At 38.2% G+C, this 23,740-nt stretch overlaps 1 protein-coding gene across 6 annotated transcripts in view; it reads left to right on the forward strand.

Moving 5' to 3' along the window:
* The window catches only part of LOC121729126 (SH3 and multiple ankyrin repeat domains protein 3), a 212,994-nt gene that overhangs the window by 79,866 nt on the left and 109,388 nt on the right, over positions 1–23,740 (forward strand). For all 6 annotated transcript variants that reach the window (XM_042117520.1, XM_042117519.1, XM_042117522.1 and 3 more), the window contains one exon: positions 17,358–17,511. In XM_042117520.1, the coding sequence (XP_041973454.1) occupies positions 17,371–17,511 (141 nt within the window). In that variant the 5' untranslated portion in view covers positions 17,358–17,370. The remainder of the gene's footprint in view (positions 1–17,357; positions 17,512–23,740) is intronic.

Consider the following 23,740-nt stretch of genomic DNA (forward strand, 5'->3'; position numbering starts at 1 on the left):
TGGGCATGGCCACGCCCACTGGCTCCGCCCACCAGGCCACGCCCACTCAGGCCACGCCCACTAGCTCCGCCCACCGAGCTCCGTCTGCTCAACCCCTGCCTACTGGCTCCAGTCACCATGCATCGCCCGTAGCTTCTGCGGCCCCTCAAGTGGCTCCCCAATTACAAAGCCTAATTGAGTTAATTCAGGCTCTGCAAGAATCACAAGACCGCAAGTTCGGCGCTTTGCAGGAGTCTCAAAAAGCTGAAAGTCAGGCGTTGAAAGATTCTCAAAGAGCTGAAATTCACGCTTTGCAAGAGTCACAAGACCGCAAGCTCGGCGCTTTGCAAGAGTCACAAGAGCAACAAAAAGACCTCCAAGAAAAAGCGCTTGGAGCTATAAAGGATGTCAGTGACACGGTGGTTAAGCTTCGAAAAGATGTCGACGTAATGAAACAACGAGTTACTGGGTTAGAGACGGTTGTGGAAAATTTGAAAACCGGATTCACAGAACTACAGAAGAGAGTAGTGCGCCTAGAAACTACGGGAGTTGCGGTGTCTAGTGGAGTCACTGGTGTGGCGCAAGGACCAAGAGTAAAGGTGCCACCGTACGACGGCACTACTTCTTGGAACGCTTATCGTCGGCAATTTCAGACTGTTGCTACCGCAAACGGATGGACGGAGGAGCAATGCTTGACCGCTCTCACTGTTGCACTCAGAGGGCAAGCTGTGTCGGTTCTGGAGGCACTGCCACATACGGGAAATGGTTTCCAATACCTGATGGAGGCACTGGAATCCAGATACGGGGAGCGACACCTGGAGCACGTGTTCCGTGCCCAACTGCATGACAGAGTCCAACGTTCAGGAGAAGGACTTCAACAATGGGCGTTGGAAATTGAAAAACTCGTCAGGAAGGCATATCCAGGAGCCGACACCAAGATGGTCGACACAAATATTGTTCAAGGATTTGTCGACGGAATCAAAGACTTGGAGGTCAGGGCTGCAGTAAGACTTGGTCACCATACCTCGCTAAAGGAAGCATTAGCGCATGCTTTGGAAGTCGAGGCTGTGCGCCATGACATACGGCAGACCCATAAGATCCACAAGGTCTCTGAAGAAGTCAAGGAAGTTAAGGCTTCTACGAGGAAAAGACTTGAAGCCATGTGCTATAAGTGTGGTGAGAGGGGCCATCTTCAGCTAAACTGTCCGCAGAAGAAGACCCAGATGGCAAGGATAAAAAGGATCGAGGAACAAATGGAGGAGTTGAAGAAGCAAGCGGTTTCGTCCCCTACCCGGAGTCATGGGGAACGAATAGAATCCAGAACTAAGGGGCGAGTACTGGATGACGCGGAGAAAGCCCCGGTAACTGTTACCTCCCAGGCACGGAGCGGAACAAAGAGAACAAGTAATTTGGGGCACATGGAGAATGAAGCTATGAGAAAGGCTCAAGAAAAAGATGACGACCTTCGGCACATCATCACATGGAAGAAACGGGGTGACATAAAACCAATCTGGAGTGAAGTTGCACCCACTGGCGCTGTCACTAAGGCGTACTGGGAGCAATGGGACAGTCTGATACTTCAGGACGGACTACTCTACCGGAAATGGCAGAAGGCTAACGGCAGAGAGTTCTATTTTCAGATAATTGTCCCAAGGGCAAGAGTACCAGATGTTCTCCGCGAGATACATGAGGGCGTATCAGGGAGTCATCTAGGCGTCAAGAGGATGCTAAGGAAAGTGCGAGAACGATTCTTCTGGTTGCATTGGAGAGATGATGTGCAGGATTGGTGCCACAGATGTATTACTTGCGCTGCTGTAAAGGGACCACAGACCAGGAGTAGTCGTAGGAACCGTCTGGCGCGTTACCATGGCAGTAACAATGATGCTCGGGACGAGCATCTCTAAGAGGGGAGTAGTGTTACGGTACATGCTATACGGACACGTGGTGCGCAAGTACATACTCGAACCTTCTAAAAAGGTCCAATGTTTGTTTACGTGTTTACCCTTTATTTGTTAGCGTGTTTGAATTTAGACCTTATGACTGAGTCCATAAGGTCTAAATTAAATTCAACTTACTGCACTTATCGCAAGGACGGCAGTTTTATTGTGGTACATGCCCGAGCCGCCTAGAAATTTCCCACGGTTGTTTACTTGTTTATGTGAATCGGGAAATTTCTGGAATTCGTCTCGCCATATAAAAAGAGCCGCAGGCAGGCCCGGCAAGTCAGTTCAATCTGAGCGATCTTCAAGGCGACATCAAGTGATCAATAGTGAGTGAACCAGTGAAACCTGCGACTTGGCTACGACCTAGGACAGTGATAGTGCTTAGTGATTGGACCTAGTGATTAGTGTTCGGACTTAGTGCTAAGTGTTGTGACCTAGTGTTTAGTGCAGTGTTAATAAAGTCTTCAAGAGAGTCACCAGGTCTTTCTCTCCAAATCCTCGAACCTTAGCACGTAACAATATATATTATATAACAATCCTTTTCTATATCATTCGTTACGTATTATCTGTCGCATTCATTGTTGTAATTTATAGATATATACCAGAGGTAGGTATTTATATGTCGTATAGGAACAAATTCTGAGGACCGCTTTGTATGAGCATACGCCATCTTTAATAAAACATTATTGGGTAAAACAATGTTTACCGGGACAGCTCGTAAATTATAACTTAAGTGATTGCTGACGAAAATGATAACCTAATAGGTATATGGAGCTATTTGACTTTTTCATAAACTACAAAGTTTGGTCTAGAGCACTGGTTCCCAACCAGTGGACCATGGACCGTGGAACACCAGTGGTCAGCAGAAGCCAAAATATGGTCCGTGAGTCGTGACTCATTTCAAATTTAGTTCTAGTATAGCTGACCTCGGGCCTCGTGAAGAAGATGCATGCTCAGAAAACAATTCTTATCGCTGGTCGCTGTTAACGAGAAAAATAATAAAAGTGGTCCCTGACCATGAAAATAATAATAATAATAATAATTTTATTTGCAAAATATGGTAAAATAAGATGGTACAATTTACAATTTGTCTCACATATTTTGGTCGATATTTTTTCGACGTGCAAACATTAAAATTAGAAATATGAACAATGGTCACAGGTCAGGACTCAAGTTGGTAACATTAGCTTCGTAATTATAGTCTATAAAAAAAATCTGATTTAAGTTATAAAAAAAGTAGTTTAGTAATAAAAAAAGGTTGGAAACCCCTGGTCTAGACTCTAGTATTATAATTATGACTATAAAATTCCCTAGCCGAACATAGAACCTCCTCCTTTTTACGCAAATCGGTTAAAAAATATACAATTTAATTACAAAAAGTAAATTTAAATGAATGGGAAATTAAGTTACGGTATAAATGAATTTCCTTCGGTGCACGGTTGTTAGCTGTCCATTGTGCGATTGGCCACGCTCGCTGACATTCCTGGACCGTCGTGGCAGAATGTATGATCACCGCGGTAATTCGCTTTACCTGTAAAATACGAGAAAAATTATGGATAATATATTATACTCGTATATCTAGATAAAATGAATTTGTCGTATTTTTGTCCGACGGTAATATGAAAGGGGAAACAGGGGGAATTTTTAAATAATCTTGTTAGAAGTGCAGTAATAATACATCGAAGAGGCATGAGGTAACAATGGTAACAAGTGGTGAAGGTGTACCTAATTTTAGTTAAGATAAAGCTCAATTTTTAGGGTTCCGTACCCAAAGGGTAAAAACGGGACCCTATTACTGAGACTTCGATGTCTGTCTGTAACTCAAGAACGGTTTAATAGCTAGAGAGTTGAAATTTTCACAGATTATGTATTTCTGTTGCCGCTATAACAACAAATACTAAAAACAAAATAAATTAAATATTTAAGGGTCCCATACAACAAACGTGCTTTTTCAAACAATTTTGGCTCGGTATCAATGATGACAACAGGTAAGCACTTGAAATTTTCACAAAAGCCTTAATTAATAATATAATAATAATATCTATGGACGCTTCACACCACGTCAGTCTGGCCCTGTGGTAAGTACCTGAAGGACTTATGTTACAGGTACCAGACAACGGAAATATATTTAATACTTTTATACTATACACATATTTAAGATTTTTATTATATGATACACATATTTAATACACATCCATGACCCAGGAACTTTGAAAACTTTTTGTTCCTTCGGCGGGACTCGAACCCGCGACCCCCGGCTTGAGCTACCAACGCGCTCACCACTGAGCCACAGAGGTCGTCTAATTATATGTGTATTGTGTACCTACTTTAATAATTATTAATAATATTTAAATAACATAAAAATTTAAGAGGGGCTCCCATACAAAAAACACAATTTTTGGTCTATTTTGCTCTATAACGGTACGGAACCTTTCGTGCGCGAGTCCGACTCGCACTTGACCGATTATTTTATTTCCTTCGGGATCACTCTAGGAATCTTATCTTCCACTGACGACAAACTTCTAGATATTAAAACTTCTTAAATTTTCTTACACCTAAATACCACTCCAGCTAACCAGTATGAAGTCATACGTTTCCTATAGCTTCGACCATACAATAGTAATCTCATTAGTTATTTGCGTCGAAGTTTTTTGCCGATCACAAAAACTAATGATAAACGTGACGCTGACGACTCAATACAGGTCGTTGGACGGACGGTAATTACATTTAATAGAATCTGACATCTCGATGGAAAACCTGCAGGTAGCGAAAGTTAGGATTGGACCTTGTATGTAAAGGGGTTAGAGTTACATACGTTTATTAAAACAAATGGTAGGGCAACACTTTTGGTGTTTTGACCCTTCTTTTGGGGTATCCCGTATCCCCTAGAATTAGACTTTAAGTAGTAGTATTATACTACGAATCTAGTTTTCGATTTTCGAATCTAGATGTGATTCGTAGAGTTATTTTGATGAAAATCTATATATATAAAACTCAAAGGTGACTGACTGATTGACTTAGTGATCTATCAACGCACAGCCCAAACCACTGGACGGATCGGGCTGAAATTTGGCATACAGGTAGATGTTATGACGTAGGCATCCGCTAAGAAAGGATTTTGATAAATTCCAACCCCAAGGGGTTCAAATAGGGGATGAAAGTTCTTAACGCGAGCGAAGCCGCGGGCAAAAGCTCGTAGTATTATAAAATACGTGTATTGAATTTAATGCTTAGGTACACACCACTTGATACTTCCTAAGGTTAAACCTCGACTCAAACTCCATAGCCGCTGGTCGTTCTTGCCTTACGGCCATTCCCAATATTTGATCTATCTCTGGTTTTGCCCTACTAGAGATAGGAATAGCTCAGATTAGACATTAGAGACATATATTTTATGTCAATTGTGAGCTATTCCTATCTCTAGTAGGGCAAAACCAGAGATAGATCAAATATTGGGAATGGCCGTTAGAGGACATGTCCAGAAAAACCTTTATAGAATCATGAAAGTCCGGCTGTCGCTGGATTTTACTTCAAGGGTGGGTTGCACCAGAGGCGTGGTTAAAGTTAAAGTTATGGTTATAGTTAAGGCTAAATTTAACTTTAACCTTAACTTTGACCGGAGAAATTGACAGATGACAGCTGGTCCAACAAGGTTATAAATGAACGTGGGCGGGGGCGCTGCTGGTAAAGTAGAACTGTCAAAAATGGCGTTTTTGTATGATGACAGCATTAGTTCCTTTTTTCGCCACGTGCATTTAAAACCTTGTCGAGCTCTATGGTTATAGTTAAATATGGCGTCTTGATGGCGTCCATTTTTAGGGTTCCGTAGTTAACTTTAACCAGCTTTAACCATTTTACATTGTAGTTAAAGTTATAGTTAAAGTTACAGTTATATAGTTAAAGGTGCAACCTAACCTAAGATATTAAATCCATGCAGCTTAGAACTTTAAAACTATGCAACGGTTGACGTGGTTTTTTTTTAAAAGAATTCTAGAGTAAGGTTTATATGCAAAGTATACAATTACTTTCATACGATCCCGCTATCACTAAGTAAATAATATTTAACGTATATGACAGAAAAACGTTTGCCGGGTAGGCTAGTTACCTATAATGTAGACAGGACATGGGGAGATTGGTAACATCCGTCTCTGATGAGTCCGCTTGGCGTCGCGCGATTGATCGCTGCTATTACTGTTTGTCTGTCTGTCATGATATTAGGGACAGTAAAATATGACCAAGCTGCTACTACGGAAGTGGCTGTGTAATAGTAATAATAATAAGCTTTATTTGCCACTACAAAACACTGTACATATTTACTATTATCTTGTATCCTCTATATATATATAGAGGATATATATATATATATATATATATATATATATATATATATATATATATATATATATATATATATATATTTATTTATTTATTTATTATTGGAATCTCGGAATCGGCTCCAACGATTTTCATGAAATTTAGTATATCATTTTTAGAAAATGTCATTTTATCGTGTTTTTACCGAGCAAATCTCGGTCAAATAGCTAGTAATATTATAATATAAGCAGGAAACTACTAAACTGTTTACAGTTTTTTCAATTTGTTTCCTCACACAATTTATTTTGTGAGGAAACAAATTGAAAAAACTAGGAAAAAACTTTGGTTGACGATATTTGAAAGACCTTTATTCTCGTCTAAACGTCTTTGTTGTCCAGTGGTTTAGTTTGTGCTCTTGAGTTTTGATGTAATTGGTTCGATTTCCGTGTTAGATAAATATTGTTCCAAGTTTAGTTAGGGCAATGCAGATTGCTGCCCTGATTGCCTGACCAGAAACTTTTTACGTGGGAGAGCCATGCTTCGGCACGAATGGGCCGGCTCGACCGGAGAAATACCACGTTCTCATAGAAAACCGGCGTGAAACAGCGCTAGATGCCCTTGTGTACTGTGGTCTGTGCATGACGTTTCCACTATACAATTTCTTCTGACTCTTGGCATAGAAAAACAAAATGAGATGTTTTTACCAACTTTTTTATTACTTTTTTTTTTGATGAATTGACCCCTTACTTAATTAGTAAGGGGTCAATTATAAGTTATAACAAAGCTGGTAAAATATAGTTAGTTTATAAGCGTTGACATATTTACGGTACCTTTTTAAATAGGCAAGTGCTTGTGATATGAATACAACTTATTATTAATACACAATGAAAAGGGTCCCACTTGACATTGCTGTAGAAAAGACTCCACTTACTGAGGTCGTAGATAACGCTTGTAGGACATTTTTATTTCGAAATTCTCACGGGATTTGGGACAAGTTGTGAGAATTTCGGGACATAGAAATATTGTTATGAAATGCGCAATCACACTACATCAGAGATTCTCAAACATTTTTGGTGGCGGAACCCTTTAAGCCCGCCCTTTTCTCCATACAAACGTCCCCTGTTTCCTCCCTGGATAATGCTAGTAGAGTTATAATTTTTTTCCTGAATATCTACGGCTACTAATGCAATGTCCAGACCCGCTATGTTTTCTTTTTTTCTTAATTTAATTATTAAATAAGATATGAACGTTCAAAAACCCAAAAAATGGCCAGATTTTCCGCTGTGTTTTAACATCCAGAAAACAGATTTGGCTAGATTATACAAAAAAAAATACATAGGAACACAGCTCAAGCCTTTCTTTAATATTTAACGAAAAAAGTACTTAAATCGGTTAAGTTTTGGAGAAGGAATCAGGGGACAACGAATCGTTGATTTTCTGCAGTTGTCTCTATCGCGTTCTGCGGTATAGGCTTGAGGTAAGGGAGACAGCTATAATAGATATTACACGTACTTTTTTTCATTTCTCTAGCCCCTGGTGTATCCTTAAGAAGTGATGGAAGTGAAAAGTAAAGAAAGAAAGAAATGAAAAGAATTATCGTCCCCGTGCTGGCGTCTAATGAAATTTCTAAAAACAATGTGTCGATCGCGGAGCCCCTACAAGACTTTGCGGAGCCCCAGGAGCACACTGAGAATCACCAAGACACCACCACCAGCAACGACACTTTGGGCCTGTTTCACCACTTTTTGATAAAGTGCCCAATAGGCTATTCACAACTTTTTTGACAGACTCTCCATACTTGATCTGTCAAGTTAATTGAAGGATAGCCTATTCGTCACTTATCAGGAAGTGGTGAAACAGGCCCTTAGTTAAATATGTAGATGTATTCAATATTGTCATTTTGTATTAATTGTGATAATTGACAACTCTCTTTTAAAACCTTTTTTAGAATCGGGAAAGTAATTACCTTAGCAGTTTTATCACTTCTTACACAATCATTTCGTTTTAACAAATTACATTTTTGTAATATACATGCCTGGTGCCTACTGCTTACTCTGCTGCTGTAATTGCTGATTGCTATAATTGCGCATGTAGTATACCTATACAACGTCGATCGTGGGCGAATATGCCCATGAACATGTTAGTGATCGCCTATATTATATCCATCATGGCCACTCATGATGATGATGAACCCAGTAACGTTCAGACTTCAGCTTTATTACCTGATGTAATGAACTACGGTAATGATCGAACAATGTCACTTGTTTTTCCCTTCAAGTGTCACCTACAGTGTTCACGATTTCCGTTCGGATTCGGTAACTTTACCGTAACGTGTTTCCGAATTCTTTTTATACCTGAAAAATAAGTAAAAAATCGGCCAAGTGCGAGTTGGACTCGCGCACGAAGGGTTCCGTAACACTAGAGCAAAAATAGGAAAAAATGTATTTTTTTGTGTAGGGGACCCTAAAAAGTATGATTCCCGCGCGATTTAAAACGAATTTTGGCGCAACGGAGTTGCGGGCGTTAGCACGGCAATCATCCACAACGGATGCAAAGGCCTCGTTTTGTGTATGGAGTTGTAGAAAGATCCCCGTCTCGTATCACTGTCGAAATACACAGCTAGGCAAACATTGACGTTTGCCGAGTCAATGACCTCTGTCTTGACACACTGCCAACTATAAACTGAAGCCTTGGAGCGCCTGCACTACGTCCGATCCGAATTCGATTTTTCGCTTGCACTACGTCCGATGAACCCGAGATTAACTGATGACGGAGAGAAGTGTGTTCGAAGGTTTTAAGAACAGTCTGAGGTTTTCTGACAGGAGTCAGAAAAGAGAGTTGTTGCTTGGTTAATATTTTAAGGCTGACACACCAAAGTACAATAATAGTTTAAGCCAGTGCAAGTGGTACCCATCCTTTTTATCATATGGGCCACAGCCCACAGACATGTTTTGGTCTTGGTGTCGCGGGCCGCATCAAAAATTTTTTTGGGTTTAAAAATCACTTTCTTCAAAATTAAAGGCTTAAAAGTGAAAAATACTTCTAGGATTTCACGATATATACGTATAATTCACGACGACTTTACATTATTTTGCCCGTGGGCTTGAATTTCTAAATGGTTTAAATCACGCGGGCCTCTAATAAAGTTCCGGCGGGTCACATGCGGCCCGCGGGCCTCGGGTTGGGGATTTCAGTAAAAAATCTCAGACCGGGCATTAGCGTGTAGATAAAGTTGTATGTCTACTCTGGACCGTAATATCACGGGATCGGATCGGAGTCGGATCGTACGTAGTGCGAGCGCTCTTACATGCTAGGGAGAGTTGTGACGTCATAGTTTTGTATTTTATAATAGAACGAGATGACACCCGCTAATCCGTTACGCCGAAATTCTCGGGAACTGCACATTTTTCCTCATAAAACTATTCTGTCTTTCCCGTCTCGCAAAGTATCTCTAAATTTCAGCATAAGAGGGCGACTAACGCAAAAAATCAAACATCGTCCTTTCTCTCTTCACACTCGGACGTGAGTGTCTTTCATATGCCAGGTGAAAAAGAACGACGCGGAATCATCGCCAAGTTAATTTTTTCTTAGTAACTCAATTTAAATATACTTACTTACAACATTTTAAAAATCTGCTAGGCCCGAATGACAGAATTTTATATAATGTGTTAAAATATTAACTTAGTGTAATGCACCGTTACGGCAATATATTATGAAAAATTCGTGAAAATTAGATGCATCTTTGTGATGTTTTCTATCGAGAAAATTTTAAGATACCGTGTTTCCACTAGATAGGATCCTCGGAAATTTCATGTTTCAAAAATCTTATTTTCTGTATAAATTTTCAAGTATAAAAATGAATTATGAAATCGACAATTTTGGTTTAGTCGCTCTCTTCACCCGCTTTAGCATGAGGAGGTAATAGACAGGCACACTTTCGCATTTATAATATTAGTAAGGATAAGGACTAGATAATATGTTCTCGTGTAAACCGTACATATTCCCGAAAAAAAACTATTATTCCTTCAAAGTACAAATCCTTCCTCGGGACTCAAAATCCTTTGGAACAATCTATGAAACTTGGCATGTTTTAAATTAAGTAAATTAACAAACTAATTTCATGATTTTACTGATTTATTTTTTAACTTTACGTTCGATTAAATAAGTGACAGAATAAATAGTTTAACTGTGAAGTTGCGTGGGACGAGTTTACCCGGCAGTTCAAATATTTAATCGGCGGAGGCAAACCTGATTCGGTTAAACTTAACTCTCACGTTTAATTTAACTGGGAATCGTTTCCGTGGTTAAAACATCCGGCGTGTATTAAAATAGCATAAAAGTGAAAATTTAAAAACCTGATTCGTAGAAGATTGGATTTTGCCATTGCCCATTACATTTAAGTACCATTATTTAAAGTATTATGTACAACGAGCTTTTGCCCGCGGCTTCGCTCGCGTTAAGAAGTATTATTATATACAAACTTTCATCCCCTACTTTAACCCCTTGGGGTTTATCAAAATCCTTTCTTAGCGGATGCCTTCGTTATAACATCTACCTGCATGCAAAATTTTAGCCCGATCCGTCCAGTGGTTTGGACTGTGCGTTGATAGATTACCATGTCAGTCAGTCACCTTTGAGTTTAATTTAAATTATAGATTTACAACTACTCGTAAAATATATTTTATCCTTTCGCGGGACTCCGTACCGAACATCGAAATCGGATCAGCAATTTTATTGCCAAGATTTATTAATTTTAATAAAATAAATAGCTATTCTCAAATTGCCGAACTCTGTCCGTAGCGGTCATTGACCCCCTGTCAAAAAACTTGACATACCGTATTTCATAGTAAACAGAATACATTGCAAGCATTTTTCACATAGCTCCTTATCTTTAAATTATTTTAATTTTAAATTATGTGAAACCTTTCGTCGCTAATGCACAAGTAGACGATTCGTCAAAACCAATTAATTTTAGCTTTGTAGGAGAATTATTGAGGTCGAACAAACACTACAGTCCACACAATCAATATGACTATCAATATACCCAGCGACCACATAAGGTCGCTGATCTACCCTCACTTACTAATAAACGTTGTATTATCACACAAGTGACATTTTTAATTGGATTGAAGAAGACAAAACACTGTATAACTATTCAAAGCTTATACACCGTTTATTAGTAAGGGGGCTATTATTTAAATTCAATTTTGACTAAAACAGGTCGATTCTGCTTTGTTATCCATACCTATAATATTATAAATGCAAAGTTTGTCTTTCTGTCTGTTACCTCTTCATACATAATAGGTGGATATATTTATGCATAATATATTTCTCTAGGTCCATAAATTGAGCCGATTTTTATGGACCTAGAGATAAAATTAACTACATTTACTTATTTTAATGCAATAGAGCTTAAAGTACTCATATTTCTGAGCTTTATACGTTACTAGTAAAAGTTATAATATTTTCTACACGTATTTTCTTGTCCCAGTGGAAATTGTAGTCAGGAATTGAGAAGGGTTAGTTTAAATGCTGTATGATATTCCCACAGAGCTTGTCCGTAAGATTGACTTATATATATCTGGCAAGTGTTATTATTTTGAAGAAATAAGAGAAAATGATGAGTGATACTTAGGCATCCATTAGACAGTCATGCCCTGGTCACTGGTCAGACAATTCTATCAATCATGACTTTCGTTGACTGTTGGTGAGTGTTGGAATTAATTTCACATTACACAGTCATTCCGACTGATTGTCAGTCATACGCAAAACTTCACATTTTATAACACCTTTGAGGATGGCGCCTGTGTGCATTGCACACATTGCACATATGGTAGCGGGGGCCCTGATTATAACCGTCAATCAATATAACCGCAACTCCGTTGCTCCAAAATTCGTTTGCCGCAGAAACCGTAAATTATTGTTCAAGATAAGAAGTATTTTATGTCCTGTCTCGGGACTCATGAAGTATCTGTATACCAAATTTCAGCAAAATCGGTATAGCGGTTTGGGCGTGAAGAGGTGGTAGACAGACGGATGGGACTAATATTCGTTATGACTACGTAATTAATACTTCCATTCCTATGTAAAATTGCTATTGTGATATGAATTTTCAATTTATATACGGTTAGTTTATTTGTCTATGTATAGTCAATAACTATTAAGTACTATCGGCTGTTCTTAAAATATATAAAATGTGAACTTTGAACTTCGGTCCGGTATGTTCGGCGAATTATATTGGCTCGTATTAAATAACATTGCTATTAGTTCTTAGCTCTTCTACATCCCTTACATGTCCTGCTAACAACAATTTATTTCCTTTTAGCATAGATTGGGTCTTGAAACTTATTGGGTGTTACACACTCAAACCAGTTTTTTATGATTATATTCATTTTCCACAAGTAGTTATTAATTAAATATAACCCAAATACCATTAATTATTGTTATATATATATATATATATATATATATATATATATATATATATATATATATATATATATATATATATATATATATATATATATATATATATATATATATTTTTTTTATTTGCTTTAATATTTACAAAATAAACAAACTCTTGTTGTTTATTTTTTGACACATGCCCCTAATACTTCTTTTAAAATATGTCACTACTGACGTGCACGTTCCGAATAGCCATGCATTTCTAGCGAGTGGTCAATTTCACAATATTGGGTATATTGAGCAATACCCATGTGAAATTGACCACTAGTCAGTAGCTAGAAAGAGAGAAAGCGGTCGTGCGTATACTTGCATGGGCGTACCCAGCTAGAAACGGGGCAGCTGACACCCCCAAGAAGATAAAATAAACGTTAATTTTACAGGCAAGTGGGAAATTAAAATGTGTTACCTACTCTGCGCAAAATGAAGTGTTGGAAACAAAATATGTAATATTATCTTTTCAGTCAGATTAATAAAGGTCAATTTTCATGATAAAGCTGAAATCCTGGGTACGCCCATGGATACTTGTCTCTTTATTTTAGGTCTAGCAATTAAAGAAAACGACCACGCTCCATACAAGGTTGGACCTACAACACAAATTGATGACCAACAGTTGTGACACCAAAGTAGATATTATTATTATTATTATTTAGTTGTAAAGACAAAGAAAATATTGGCCGCACGCTAGTTTTATTTCTGTAGCGTAGGCACTTACTTGACAACGACGACAGCTTATCAAAACACATTTCACACACACTTTAAAAGTCTGTCAAAGGCTGTCTGAAGGTAGTGCTTGCTCATACTTTTTTGTTTGTATTAAAAAAAGTCCACAACTTCTTATGTCAGCCTCTAATGTACAGTTTATGAGGTACAAACGCAAAATTAATTTTCTTTTAATTAGGTGTTGAATGACAAACTGTAATTAATTAAGACAAGATAACAATTGACATTTGACACGAGCACATTGTTTATTACATAACGAGCAAACTAAGTTAATATAATGTGACCTACATCCAAGCTTTGACAAAGACTATGGTCTGAATACAGAATAACGAGCAAAGTCGCAAAACGTCACAAAATATTATTAAATCATCATTAAAAGTGGGTCGTGCTTAGTCAAAATGCATTCGCCAGTTTCGACGTCTAGTCTGTCTGTCCGTCCGTCCGTCCGTCCGTCGATAAGTCCGTCCGTCCGTCCGTCCGTCTGTCTGTCTGTCTGTCTGTCTGTCTGTCTGTCTTTAGCGCGTATTTATAGGTAAGTATAATATAACGCAGTCACAATATTAGAGAGTCGAAGCAAATTCAGCCTGAATACATCACAACTGTGTATAGGTAGACTTCGTCTGCCTCTCTTCTCAAACCCTTTTTAAGCGAAAAGCCAAAAGCACAAAGAGCAAGATTCCGCTTTTAAGATTCGCTTGTACCAGAGATAACAATCATGCGGAAAGTAGACAGAGACAGACTGCGATAGAAAGAGACGGCGATAGTGTAACAGTATTTACATAGTAACACAATTTCTCGCGTATAAATTTATTATTTTTCATATGGAATTTAGCACGGAACGACATAACGTGTCGTGTGAACGGGGATCTGACGATTGATGACGAAAAATGAGGCGATTTGGTCTGGAGGGAAAAAAAGGATATTGTCAACGCTTCATACAAAGTTGGACCCAGAACAAATTGACGGTCACAAATCACAATTTTAAGCCCAAAGTAGATATATAAAGTAATTTATTTAGGTATGTTGTAATTACGTAATATAATGATTAAAAATCGCTCGTTAATCATATTAACTTTAAAGATTTCTTTATCAGTCTATTAATAGCAATGAAATACGTACATAATTAATATTGTTTATTAATTGTAAATTATAATATCCTAACAATCTTAGATTTTAATCTGATATGTTTTATTACATCATATTTTTCTACAATATATCTATTTAGTTCACAATTATTACGCGTTATCTCCATACTATAATTTTCCCAAAAGTGTCCAGCCTGCCTAGCATACGCCAACGAGATATGAGATATCTCACTCTCGAACTACTCGTCTCATAATGTCAAAATCTCGACATTATCTCGACAAAACTCTATAAAAATCTGTTATTTCGATGATAGATCTACGCGAGAAAAATTAATATTTGTCATGCTAGGATCAATAGAGATGAAGAGACAAACCATCAAACATCGAAAAAATATGTAGAGTGAGATATCTTGTTGGCGTATGCTACTTGCTAGGCAGGCATCATTATGTTTACTAATTTTGATGGGTATGGTACCTTGAGAAGGTTTTTTTATCCTTAAGCAGAGCCTTTGGTGATGAATTGATGGTGATTCTTTATGGCCGACATCGCCCAACTTATGTCTTATAGCCAATCTACTAATTCAATTAATGAAATTACATACGTCCGAGCAATCACTATAAATATTATGTGTAAATTATATGCCAATTCACCTTGTGGTATTACGTTCAAGGCAACACACGTTTCCTATAATTGTAAAGTACACTTACTGAAAGGTTCTAGTGTGTACTTATTGCTAACGCGGCCACTTACGCCTACTCAAATATTTCGAGCTGATTATGAATAAAAAGTAGATTACTATAACAGTCGAAATATACGGCAAAAAATTACTGAGTTCCGAAATAAAACCCAGTCTACTGCTCAAGACGCCATGTCCAATGCCAATTTTTGAATTGAAGCGTTTTCAGTGGCCTTGTTATGGGGAAAATAATAGGCTACTTGACCTACTTTTTTCTTCATGCTAATCGCTTCTTAATCATTCATTTTCACAAAAAAACTAACATTTTAATATTTTACACAGTAGAAACCCATAAAAATGTTGATTGAAAAATATGCCTTATAAATGGCGCCGAAAACACTGTCCGCCATAGTGTGACGTCATACGTTTTGTAGTCTCTTTTTATTAAACATTTTTAATGTGCTAAATTACGAGTCTAAAAGTACCCAAAATTATAAAAGAATTAAGTAACAAATTATAAATCATTTCTAATGTTGAAAACTTTTGGAGAAAAGTTTTGGCCATTTCATTTCCCGTCTACAATAAATGGAGATAATAAGTATATAAAACTGATGTTTTATTTGAATTATTCAAGAAAATATATTTAACAAATCTTTCTAGGCTTATTCTTATTATTTATGTACAAATAAACTTACATAATATAACGAGCGCGATAAATAAAAGATATTAAATTACGAGTCTGATGACGTCACATCCAAATCGGAAGTACCGCAAAAGCGTTTTCGTCAGTACAAATCCTATTTTCATAAAATCATATTTTCAAATCGACTTTATTTATCAATCATAAGCTTTTATTTGATGATAAGGGTGAAATACGGTTTCCCAGGCCAAGTTCTACGAGAAATATGCATTTGTTCAATGAAATTGAATATAGGTCAAGTAGCCTATTCCGTACATTTCCATCGGCGATTCTATAACGAAGCGAAAACGAAAAGATTTTGGCCTACCCCCCAGAGTTCCGAAATAAAACCCAGTCTACTGCTCAAGACGCCATGTCCAATGCCAATTTTTGAATTGAAGCGTTATCAGCGGCCCTGTTATGGGGAAAATCATTAATATCTGTAGACTGTAATCTATGGTATCAAATTATACATATTATATCAAATCTTAAACAGGTAAATTCCAGTAGTTTCTTTAACCCTGCGGGCGGCGGCATGTATAATAGTTCACAGAAACCCAACCGGACCTCACGATCCCTAAACATATTCTATATTTTTACACATGATTCATACATTTTAATGAGACAAACAACGGATGTGGAGAAACGGCGTTCGTGGAACCATACATTTTCACTTTTTTCATCGATACAGATACAAGGAATCTTTAATTAACGACTAGCTCTTACTTCCTTTCGTTTGGCACAATTTGAAGGCTCTGCTGATAGGCAGTTTTCCTTTTTTGTGAAAATCAAGTGTTCAAATAATTTTGTAATGTGTTGTAACTTGAATAATGATTCTTCTTACAAAGCTATAATATCTGAAAAACAATTACGAAAGTTTTATTTAAATTTTGAACAATATTTAAGAGCCCGAAGTTTCGTAAAGAAAGGCACATTAGGTGATTAGACAGACATATTATATATTGTTTCAAAACAAGCAGTTCTCAATAAGTTAGTATTGGGAAATTGGTATGAGTAAAGGAAGAAGTAATCCTGTTTTTAATATTATCAGTAAAATATATATTTCAGTCGTTTGCTTATTATCATCTACAGACTATAGATAGTCTATACTCTATAGCAAGGGTACTACCAAATGGTGGACCGCGGTCCGCATCCGGACCGCCGCCGACCCATTGTGTGCAGACCAAGCATTTTTGAAGATGAACATAGTTAAAAATGAATTTCGGTCTCGACTTACTGATAAACATCTTCAGGTTTTAATGTTAATAGCTTGCACCAATTTCAGTCCAAACATCAGAGAGATAATTAGCTACAAAAATTATTGTCACTTTTCTCATTGTTATACAGTAAATAAATACATCAAATAGACTCCGTAACTTCGGGGCTGATTTTTTGCGGAATAATGTATGGATATCGATTTTCTCGACGCGCAATTTCTAGAATTATTTGTAGAATTATGTATAATTTGACTCATGGGTATTTTTGTCCCCAGATGGCGTAGCGTAATGGAGGGCGAGTGCTCGGAGGAGGGTTGGGTGCTGGTGCGCGTGCACGTGCCCGAGCTCAACGTGCAGAAGTCGCTGCAGTTCTCGCGCGACCAGCTCGTGTGGGACGTCAAGCAGCAGTGCCTGGCGGCGCTGCCCAAGGTCAGTTACTGTCTAGTTTAGGCACCAGTCTCCCACATACTGGAAACTTTGTAGAGTGTCTAAAACATATTGAACTATCAGAGAAGTTGATTCCTAGGCAGATACAGGACCTACGTTATTTGGTCGCGTTACGTCAACCATCCGACCGATGACAGCTAACATTAAATTGACATAAGCTGACCAAATGACGTAGGTCCGTCAACTGCCTATGAATCTATTTCATAGACTGTACCTGTGGTGAAAAAAAAAGTTACGGCTTGGGGTGAAATAGACCCGCGGTTAGCGTTTTAGTGTTAGATAGTGAGACTTACGGCCGTTCCCAATATTTGATCTATCTCTGGTTTTGCCCTACTAGAGATAGGAATAGCTCACATTACGGCCATTCCCAATATTTGATCTATCTCTAGTTTTGCCCTACTAGAGATAGGAATAGCTCACATTAGACATAAAATATATGTCTCTAATGTCTAATGTGAGCTATTCCGATCTCTAGTAGGGCAAAACCAGAGATAGATCAAATATTGGGAACGGCCGTTAGACATTAGAGACATATATTTTATGTCAATTGTGAGCTATTCCTATCTCTAGTAGGGCAAAACCAGAGATAGATCAAATATTGGGAACGGCCGTTAGGAGTAAGGGCTTCCCTCCCGCACAAAACTGCGAATTCGCATCGCACTGTCATTTTTATTATGAACTTTGTCGCAGATATTTATGATTAGATTTGCGAATTGGCAACTGTTATGTGTGGGAGCCCTTAGTGCCTGATTATACCCACCGAGTAGAGTGACGAAACAGTGCGCTCGGCCGAGCACATCCATACAAAAGAATCCGAGAGATTGGCCGAGAGCACTGTCTCGTTTTGCATTGGGGTCTGAATAATTCTGATCGACCCATACTTGGTGTGGTGTGGGTAGTGTTGTAGTAAGACGAAGGATAGTTTTTTCTTTAGCTAGAGAGGCGATTTACAATGTTTAAATGTTATGATGTTACATGTATTGTAGAGTTTATTTTACCAATTTTAAAGAACAATGTATTATTACCACCTACAAACGATACAATAATCTGCGTTTGAAAATTCTCTTTACTAAATCCGGGGGCACCGTATGCTTTTCTCAAAGCAACTGTTATTATTCTAAAGTCTAAACGAGTGTTTTACAATCTTTTTGATTTCACGACCCCTTTACAGATTGAAATATACTGGCGACCCCCTCGTGTCATAGAAAGCCAAAGAAATAACTTTATTAAAGGCTACCTACGTTAGGTAATGTTTTTTCCCTAGTTTGGTATATTTAACTATTATACCTCAATTTTTTCTTTCTGTCGCGACCCCCCTAGGGGTCGTGACCCACAGATTGAAAAACGCTGGTCTAAACAATTATGAATCACATTAAAACCAAGAACAGCATAATCTAGAATTGTAGACATACGGGACAGTACTTATATTACTCAACAGAGTTCATTCACACGTTGTTTTGAGTAAAAATCACGTAATGTCGTACAAACTACAAACAGTACAGAACAATATTTATTATTATGATATTGAGTAACAGTGTTACGTAACATTAAACTTAATTGTACACTTCATTGTTTTTTTTAATCATTGTCGTAATGTACATTGCTTTAGTTGTAATTTTTACCTTGAGGCGTTCAAAGTAAGATTTAAATTAGGACGCAGTTGTATTTTTGAACTCTTGGATATTATTATATTTTATTCTCAACGGCGCGGCGCGGTGCGGCGTTATGTTGTGTGTGTATTATATTATGTATATTTTTGTATGGAAATAACTAGGTTTTGCCTATGAAAGCAAAGGAAAACTCACTGATGCCGTACATTTTTTCGCATCAAAAGTTTGAACGTATGTCATAAAAGAACCTCCTATCACTTGAATTCTTTAAGGAACCAAGCCCAACCAATTTCCAAGCCGACCCAACAAAATCTTTCTCCTTTTCGGCATTTATATGGCAGTATAACATTAGGTCCCTGATATTCTCCATGGTACTATAGTTGAAAGCTGCTATAAGTATCAACTCAAGCGCACTTGCCGCGCTACACTGGAATGGCAGCGGCGAGGCGAGCACTTTCAGTGTCATATTATGATTTTAAACTTTATCTTCATTATTGTAATACATAGTATCGCTTGAGAAATCGCGGCCGCCGGCGACCACGAGCGGCCACAGGCGGCCGTAGACTTCTCAAGCGATACTATGTATTACAAAATGAAGACAAAGTTGAAAATTATAATATGACACTGAAAGTGCTCGCCTCGCCGCTGCGATTCCGGTGTAACGCGGCCCTTAGTATTAACTTCAACTTTAAAATATATTTTTAATAGGTTTACAAAAACACTTTTTGACGTCAAATTAATTAAAACTAATGTAATACTTTGATCATCCACACAAGAGGTATTAAAAGTGGCGCCTCAGGTCTTTGTTCCCCCCAGTCAGATGCAAATTGTGTTTGCGAGGGGGTAGGGGTGAAAAGTGGGGAGTGGAGGAACAGGTAGGGGGTAGGGGGGACGCAATATCGCGCAATGATCTCGACTTAACTTCTCAAGGTATTGAATATTGTTGGTTGTGCACTTAATTTTGTTATAATTTAATATATTATATTTCCTTAATTTCCTTAATAATTAAGTGATAAGTTCTCAAATTACACTCTGGATTTGTGTTGTGTTTGATTTCCACTGTTAGGATGTAGCTCAGTTTGGGAGTTTCTGTTCATCAACCGTTGGATGAACCTTTAACATAATATGGCAATTCACCACTGTCGGAAGAAGACGAAGAATACATATCTTTGACACTTGACAGATGACAAGTGTTTGCTGGCCGCTTTTTGCCGCGGACCGGGCTTGACGGCATACGAGAAAATTTTGTTCTGATAATTTTTCCTTGAAAAGGCTTAATCCAGCTGGAATTTCAAGTTTCTTTCCCTTTTGGTTTTTTTTTTCAATATAATCGCTGTGAACTTTTTCCGACCACGTGCGGACCACGTGCTTGAGAAGGCAAGCATCCTGCCCCTACAAAATCCAACGGGCTTGCTGCTACTGCAATTGCCTGAGGAGCACCCCTGCTGACTATGGAACGGGTGAGTCGGGCATGATACGGATTCCGGAGTGTCTTTTTTTGAGAACTTTGTATTATCCCGCAGGCAATTTAGCTATTTACACGCTATTGCCTTTCCAATTGTAAAGTTCATTTGGTAAGAGATAGAGATTGAAAATGTTTCAAGAGTTTACTACACAGAAAATGGATTAATTGTATTGTTACTAGATGACGCTCGCAACTCCGTTGCGCAAAGATTCGATTATTGCGCGGAACCGTACATTTTTCCGAGATAAAAAGCATCCTATATAATATTGTGGGATATGTGTGCCACCACAAAGGAAGATCTTCCGACCAAGCGAGGTGTTATGCTCGGTCAGGCCGGAGCCCACGTTATACATCTCAGCTGTCGTAATATATACCGTCGCGTTCAGAAAACTTTGATAGCGCGATGCAGGAATGTTAGGCGAATTGTGGGTACCGCCACATCAATGCCCCCCCGAAGACCGGAGGTCGAATCTTGAAGTCTTGTCGCTTGAGTCGCCAGTGCCGGAGAGTTCCAGTGGGTTGGAACTGTTGTAGTGAGTCCCGGTGAGTCGGAACTGTAAGCTTCTGCACGGGATCCAGTGAGTCGGATAGCTGCCGTGCGGGGCCGATGCTACGTGCTGACCAGGAGAGATGTGCTCTGCTTGCTGACCGGTCGGTGTAGTCAGAAAGCCCGATGATGCAGATGCGGAGTCGCCCAGGCCGCAGTACATTGCGGCTAGTGGACGAGGTACCCGATGAGGCGATACTGGCTGGCGCGATGCGGAGGGGCGAGGAGTGATGATGATGAGGCGTGTTCTGTCGAGGGTCACCAATGTGGCATATAAGTGGTGGCCACAAAGGAAGATCTTCCGACCAAGCGAGGTGTTATGCTCGGTCAGGCCGAAGCCCACGTGACGCACTTAGAAAACTTCGATAGCGCGATGCAGGAATGTTTGGCGTATTGTGGGTACCTCCACAATTTCCTTTCCCCGACACAAAGTATCTCCATACCAAATTTCATCAAAATCGGTTCAGCGGTTTGGGCATGAAAAGGTGACAGACAGACAGACAGATACACTTTCGCATTTATAATATTAGTATGGATTAGTTTGGTGACGAGCGTTCGTGAATTGTACTCGACAAGGACCCGTTTTCACCAACCAGGTGGAAGTCACTTCCTGTGACTGTTTCCCCCTGTCCTCTCCCTCTAAGGACCATGTCTACTGCACACGATCTTCCTTGACCTTACCAGTTATGTTCTTTAGAAAGATTTATTTAAAAAGTTTCAACAATATTATCGAGTACTTATCGACAACTTCCTGACAAGTCCGTTGCCTCGTAGCAAGCCTTTAATCAGCTTTCAAGGGGACATTTTGATGATAAATGGGCGTAATAGTCACCTGACAGTTTGTCAATCAGACGCCAAAACTGGGACGCTTAAAATTAAAGCCCGAACGTCCTTTTCTTGATGGGCCAAATTATTTTTAAGTATTAAATCTAAAGTGGTACTTGTGTACTTTAAATATATCTGCACTTCCTGTATTAACTTTTGGTTAAAAGTTCCTCTACTTAAGAGAAAAAGAAATACACCTTGTACCTAACAAGGATCCACAGCACATACATGAATCTCGTGGCATGACATATTATATTTCCATGGATGACATGCAAAATAAATTTGACATTGGCAGGCCACAGGACCATGTGAAACAGCTGACTCGTAAGTAAAACTTTACAAGATGGCGGTGTTTGGCCACGCGTCGAAAAATCCTTATAGAATTGTGAATTTTACAATAATTTTAATCATAATATTATACCTTAGGGCGGCCGGTGGGTTGCACCACAGTTATGGTCATAGTTAAAGTAACTAACTATGACCACAGAATTTGACAGATGTCTGTTCTAAAGTTAATGATGTAAAGAGTATAAAAATGGATTATCCATACAAATTGTCAGAAAAAAATAATGTTATGGCAACACTATGGAGCCCTATCAGTTACCTATCACTTATGTCAAATTAAACTTTAACGAAGTAAAATTAGGCGGTACCTATATCCCTAATCCCTATATGGAGTCCATTATTGACTTTTACCAGAGATTTGACAGGCCATTTGACATTTTGTTATATTATGTAGTTATATACTCATTATAGTAAGTTGGTGCAACCCCCCCTTAATAACCACCGCATTTGGTCGTCCTACGGACGCCTGTCTCGAGATTAATGTACCCATGAGATAGGTAACAAGACAACCCTTAGTTATAAACCACAATAGGTATTAATTTACAATGGGTACAAGAAAGTCTAGACATCTATTATAAGACCTAAGCACTAATGCATCCTAATGGACGTATTTATAGACTAGACTTGCTTACAACTCCTATTTGTCATACAGATATTATCAAAGGTTCGTTCATATTATTAATGCCTCTGAGTATCTAAGAGTGAACCTTATGCAATTCGTATAAACTATAAAGTAAGTATAAACTATTATGGTATTGTTAGGAGCAAAATAAATCGGAATGTTTTGTCCAAGAGGAAATAGTTCTGTACTTACTTTGTAATGAAAACATTTATTGAACGTAAATTAATTTAAATAAATAAATAAAAACAAATTAATAAGACAGTTTAACATAATTAAAGCTATTAATTTTTATAAGTAGATTTCTTGGTAGAGGATAGGATTTTCCACTTTTAAGGTAACGCCTTGATAATTTGGCTGTAGCGATATCGATTTTTCTCAGCAATGACTAAAGCTAAGAAATTAAAGTTTATTGTCAGTATTTATCATGTCTTTGTCTTTGAATTACCCATAGCATAACACGATTGGTCAACTTTTATAACACAGAAAAATCAATAAAAAAGACCTCTGTAAAAAAAGGATTCCTATTTTGCCAACAGAGTACATAAATTGGTTCAAGCATACACTTTAATTTGCCACACACATACACATAGCTTATAATATGAAATGTATTTATAGTTTTTAAATTTCGCGACAAAAACCATTTTGTCGCTTACGCCCTTTCCATTTTTTGCTGTTCCATCGCTAAAAGTCCTAAAACATATTCAACACGGTTTAACGTGGCGTCACCTTAAGTTTTTGAAGAAGGACTTAGGCTATTTATTATTGCAAATATGGTTTCTGTGCAATAAACTAGGTGT

This window comes from Aricia agestis, chromosome 7 (assembly GCF_905147365.1).
Source record: "Aricia agestis chromosome 7, ilAriAges1.1, whole genome shotgun sequence".
Taxonomy (NCBI): Eukaryota; Metazoa; Arthropoda; class Insecta; order Lepidoptera; family Lycaenidae; genus Aricia; species Aricia agestis.